Source organism: Nerophis ophidion, linkage group LG11 (assembly GCF_033978795.1).
Source record: "Nerophis ophidion isolate RoL-2023_Sa linkage group LG11, RoL_Noph_v1.0, whole genome shotgun sequence".
Taxonomy (NCBI): domain Eukaryota; kingdom Metazoa; phylum Chordata; class Actinopteri; order Syngnathiformes; family Syngnathidae; genus Nerophis; species Nerophis ophidion.
The window spans coordinates 41,599,755-41,605,289 of record NC_084621.1 but is presented as its reverse complement, the minus strand read 5'-3'; the positions used below and the strand labels follow the sequence as shown (position 1 = coordinate 41,605,289).

Below are 5,535 nucleotides of genomic sequence, written 5' to 3'. Positions count from 1 at the left end.
TTAATCAAAAGTGGCTCAAAGGGCTGCACAAGCCACAAAGACATCCTCGGCTCACATCCCTCGGCACACCTCATCACTCCAATTCGAGATCCTGAATGCGTCACCACTTTGAAGCAGTCCTCCTCTTTGCCTTGTTTATGCAGCCTGCTCACTAATTAAAATCATTTTGATTACTTTATTTCTATTTAAGTGAGTAGGCGGACGTGTGTGAGGGATAAAAATATTATCAATGGAGGAGGTAATGTAGTTCCTCTTTTGTACTTTTTTTCCTCTCCTTTTATGTTGATTATGAAGCTATACACAGCCTGGCTCATTTGTTATGTCATTAAGCCTGTGTTTATTTAAATATGGGTTATAATGGATGGTGCCATTAGAGGGCTGAGTTCATGAATGTCAGACAGGAAGTGCAGCTCTGATTGCCCTTTCTGGCGTCCCACTTTGTTTTCTTAAAAAGCTTCCTGCAGGTAAATGGCACTACTGATTGATCTGCTAGTAGAGGAGGACTTGCAATGCTGCAAATACAGTATGTGTTGCACATACTTTAAGTATGTGTAGCCTCACATGTTATCATGCAAGTGGACGATGGCAGCTCGAGCTCGTCCAAACATATTTTAATATGGTTACATCTTTTAGCAACAGGCTTTGCAAGTCACCAATTGTACTCAATGCAAACTGAGCTCCAAAGGGCTTGATTGTTCTCCCAAGTGTCGAGATGGATTGCATGGCTAAGAAAAGCTGTATTCAATGCTACCATGGGAAATATGTAGATTTGCTATTTAAATAGTGTGGTGAGGTGTCATGGGGCAGTGAGAAGCATGAGGATTTTCAGCATTTGCATCTTTGCTCGTGATTGAACGATACACAAACCTACAGTTTGGTGGAACCGGTATGGCGTCAAAACAGTGGTGAGATTCTCGCACTTAAAAACCAAATCGCGTGCGATAGGTCTCTCTTTACGCACGCAGGTTAATTTTACGTGTCTTTGTGTTTGTCTACGATCTGGATGTGTCTTTCTGTTTTCTCTATGCGTGCGACATTCCAACCTTTTAACACTTACTCAAGGGCATTGAATTTTTTAATGCCGTTAATACGTACACTGGTCACTTTAAACGCCTACTTTCTACTGATCAGAGCAAATCCGGGGGAACCTGTTGTGTGTCCCTTCTAAATAAGATTAGTCTTTCGACAAAATAATATATTGTTTTTTAATTTATTCCGATTCTGAATTATTTTTTATTTTTTTAAATCAATTTCAACATTTTTTTATAAAAAATGTTCCATATTTTTAAGAATCAATACTTTGTTTAAAAAAATAAACAACTATTATTGATTAAATCATTCATCCATCCATTTTCTAACGCTTATTCCCTTTGGGGTCGCAGGGGGGGGAGCTGGTGCCTATCTCAGCTACAATCGGGCCGAAGGCGGGGTACACCGTGAACAAGTCTCCACCTCATCGCAGTGCCAACGGGCCAATTTAAGTGTTGCCAATCAACCTGTCCGTGCGTCTGCCTCACAATACAAAGGTCCCGAGTAGTCTTGGTTTCAATCCCGGGCTCGGGATCTTTCTGTGTGGAGTGTGCATGTTCTCCCCGTTACTGCAAGGGTTCCCTCCAGGTACTCCGGCTTCCTCCCACTGCCAAAGACAATATTATTATTAGTATTATTATTATTGACACTGTTGCTTTTATTAATTTGTGGTTTCCCTTTTTTTAGTATTGTATTTGGTTGTATTTAAAGACCTACTGAAACCCACTACTACCCACCACGCAGTGTGATAGTTTATAAATCAATGATGAAATATTAACATTGCAACACATGCTAATACGGCCGGTTTTGTTTACTATATCACAATTTTAAATTTCCCGGGAGTTTCGTCTTCGAAACGTCGTGTAATGATGACGTGTACGCAAGATGTCACAGGTTTTTAGGAAGTATGAGCGCTGCGCACACACACACAGCTAAATGTCGTCTGCTTTAACGGCATAATTACACAGTTTTTTGGACATCTGTGTTGCTGAATCTTTTGCAATTTGTTCAATTAATATTGGAGAAGTCACAGTAGAAAGATGGAGTTGGGAAGCTTTAGCCTTTAGCCACTCAAACACACGGTGATTCCTTGTTTAAAATTCCTGGAGGTGAAACTTTCCTATGGATCAGAGCGCGGTCAAGAGAACATGGATCCCGACCACATATCAACCAGCAGGTTTCGGTGAGAAAATTGTGGTTAAAAAGTCAGTTCTTCCTGGAGAAAAGCTGCGCTTGTGCCGTCCATAGCTGCCGTCGACTCCCCTGAGACCCGTGGACACACATCTTCCGACTATCAGGTAATATTAAACTCACTGAAACACTAGAAACACAATAGAAAGATAAGGGATTTCCCAGAATTAACCTAGTACATGTGTCTAAAAACATCGGAATCTGTCCCAAAACAATCGCGTTTTTTTTTAAATATAATTTTTTTTATTTTTTCTAGTCCATCGCTATCAATATCCTCAAACACGAATCTTTCATCCTCGCTCAAATTAATGGGGAAATTGTCGTTTTCTCGGTCCGAATAGCACTTTTTGTTGGAGGCTCCCATTAAAAATAATGTGAATATGTGAGGAGCCCTTAAACATGTGACGTCATCGTCTGCGACTTCCGGTAGAGGCAGGGCATTTCTCTTAGCACCGAAAGTTGCGAACTTTATCGTGGATGTTCTCTACTAAATCCTTTCAGCAAAAATATGGCAATATCGCAAAATGATCAAGTATGACACATAGAATGGACCTGCTATCCCCGTTTAAATAAGAAAATCTAATTTCAGTAGGCCTTTAAAGTATTTGTATGTCTTCTTAATTGCTTTGTAAATTTCTCTCTGGAGTTGGGTTGGAGTTGCTCTTTTTAATGTTACTAGGTAGATTAACATTGTCTCATTTTTAAATTTGTATTTTAACATTTTTACACAGATTTTTTTTAAGTTAACGCTGCGCGTAGGAGCTTTTGTAACATGTAACCTCTTTTAAAAGGGTTTTATTATCATTTCTATGCCAAATAATATATCACGAGAATTGATTTGGAATCAAATCGAATCATGAGCTGGCCAAAAAGTCCCATCTTTAGTGGATAATATCATAGAACAGACATGTTTTACTATTACTATACTATTTTTAATTTTCCTGAAGGAACTCTCCTGAAGGAATCAATAAAGTACTATCTATCTATCTATCTATCTATCTATCTATCTATCTATCTATCTATCTATCTATCTATCTATCTATCTATCTACCCATCTATCTATCTATTAAACAATGACATTAGAGTGATGTCTGTGGGTAGCCGTCCTGCGTTCCCGACACGTTTAAATTTGAAAGGATGCTGTCAACCCTCTGAGTTCCAGGGACACATCACATTTTTCCTATAAAAAACTAAAAAACATTGTGGGGGGAGGTGTAGTCAGCGCTGCTTGCAGGAGGAAAGTTACTGCCGCTGTCCATGGACTGAGGACGAGCACCATCGGGCAGGGGCGGGGCATGTGTTGACGGTGAGACACAGCTGGCAGGTAATTAGATTTCACAGGTAGTACGTGGTACTTTAATCGTCTGTTGTCTTTAACAGTCAGCGGCCGGGAGCAGAGGAAGGAGGAAGATTGGTGAAACTGAAAAGTCTGGGGAAAATAAAGTGATTGGAGAGCCTGGAAACATTAAACCTTTGTCAACCCTGCACAACTGGCTTCCAGCATGTGTATCTGGGAGTCCGCAAGTACGAAGCTTACAAACATTGTGACAACTTGTGTTTGAAATCACAGTAACTCATAGGATGCAACTATATGTTGACGTATAAATGAAAATAAAAAAAATTGTCACGGACAGATTCTTTTTGCCGATATTAGTCTGTGATGTCATCGCTCATGTTTTTCGGGACAGAAACAAATAGTATGTCCTTGTCAGCCGGCACGACTGGTGACTGCCGAGCAACAGAAGGGGCAAATGGCAGCAGCCACTTTAAAAACACAACTAAACACTTCAGATACATGAATAACTTGCTCAATTTGCAAAACAACCCTTGTTTTTCACGCTAGTACGTCGGCGACGCAGGGGCATGATAGACATCTGGAAGATGTGGTATGCAAAACCCCTTAGTAAGATAATTAGCTATAGCTCAAAACAGAAAGGTGAAGTTGTGTGGAAAACAGATTTAAGTATCATTTTAGCCAAAGTCCTCCTGTTAAGCTTTATCTAAATACCTGTGTGACATCTGTCTAAACACAGCATGAAAAAAACAGTAAACAATAGATTGTTGCCTTTTGTATTAGTTTCTCCTCCATTAATTAGTTCCAGCGAGGCACACCTGCAACTAATCGCTACCCGGCACTATATAAGGTCATCACAGTTAGCTGCTCCTTGCCAGTTATTGACACCTGTGCTCTCCATGTGCTCATGCCTGACTCGCATCCTCAAACTTGGTACATGCTCTCTCTTTTTATCATCATTCTTTACCTCTTGTTTTTTGCACCCTAGTTCCTCAGTAATTGAGAGAAGTTTTTTCGTTGGAACCTTTTGCTGACCACCGAGAGTCCTCCTTCTGTTTAGTGCTTTCCTGTCGTCCATCTGTCGGATACGTTTGTAGACGACCTGCTCACCTTTGACCATGCAGAACGACGCTGGTGAATATGTGGACCTTTACGTCCCACGTAAATGCTCTGCTAGCAACAGAATCATTGGAGCCAAGGATCACGCTTCTGTCCAGATCAACATAGCTGAGGTGGACAAGGTCACAGGACGTTTCAACGGTCAGTTCAAGACCTACGCCATCTGTGGCGCTATCCGCAGGATGGGCGAGGCTGATGACTCCATCCTCAGGCTGGCCAAGGCTGACGGTGTTGTCGCCAAGTAAGAAACACATCATGGTGATTCAGCCTTACTTAAACATCACATCATTAGGCACTTGTTGACCCCTCTTGTCATGTTGATCACTTACAATGCACTTTGCTGGCTGCCTCATGAAAACATGCTTTGTTGGCTTCTACACGTCTGCGATACAAAGTACCGTATTTTCTGCACTATAAGGCGCACTGGATTATAAGGCGCACCTTCAATGAATGGCTTTTTTTAAAACGTTGTTCATATATAAGGCGCACCGCATTATAAGGCTTACAGAATAGATGCTACAGTGAGGCACGTGCGCACATAGGGCCCTAAGAGTGTTTGAGCTCCTGCTCTTTTTTGCCTAGTCTTAAAAAGTACCCTCTGCCTGTGTGTTTTTTTGTTTTTGTTTTTTTCTTTTTCTTTAAACATTAATAAATTATTGTCAGGATGTAAAAAAAAAAAAACAGTTGTACAAAAACTCCGTTTGCTTGTAATGCCGGGTTGTTTGAGCCTGCCGCTTCCGCCAGAGAGAGAGAGGGCGAGTAAGTGAGAGGAGAGAGAGCCAACTGCGCCCCTGAGGAGATGTGACAGTGGAGCAACTTGAACCTGTGAGTTATGGTCTAGTCGCCGTCCACTTATTCAGCATCTAATATGGGTCATATTTCAGAAAAACGCTGGATTATTC

The 5,535-nt window shown here is 41.1% G+C and overlaps 1 protein-coding gene across 1 annotated transcript; it reads left to right on the top strand.

The window, feature by feature from the left end:
* Positions 1-4,573: 4,573 nt before the first annotated feature.
* LOC133561432 (small ribosomal subunit protein eS21) lies at positions 4,574-4,914 on the top strand. The gene has a single exon (XM_061914726.1). It carries the CDS (start codon positions 4,633-4,635, stop codon positions 4,876-4,878), a length of 246 nt encoding a protein of 81 aa, XP_061770710.1. The 5' UTR covers positions 4,574-4,632; the 3' UTR covers positions 4,879-4,914.
* Positions 4,915-5,535: the final 621 nt, after the last annotated feature.

Excerpts from the sequence above, each read along its gene's own strand:
- LOC133561432 (XM_061914726.1), top strand. The coding sequence starts at position 4,633 with ATGCAGAACGACGCTGGTGAATATGTGGACCTTTACGTCCCACGTAAA.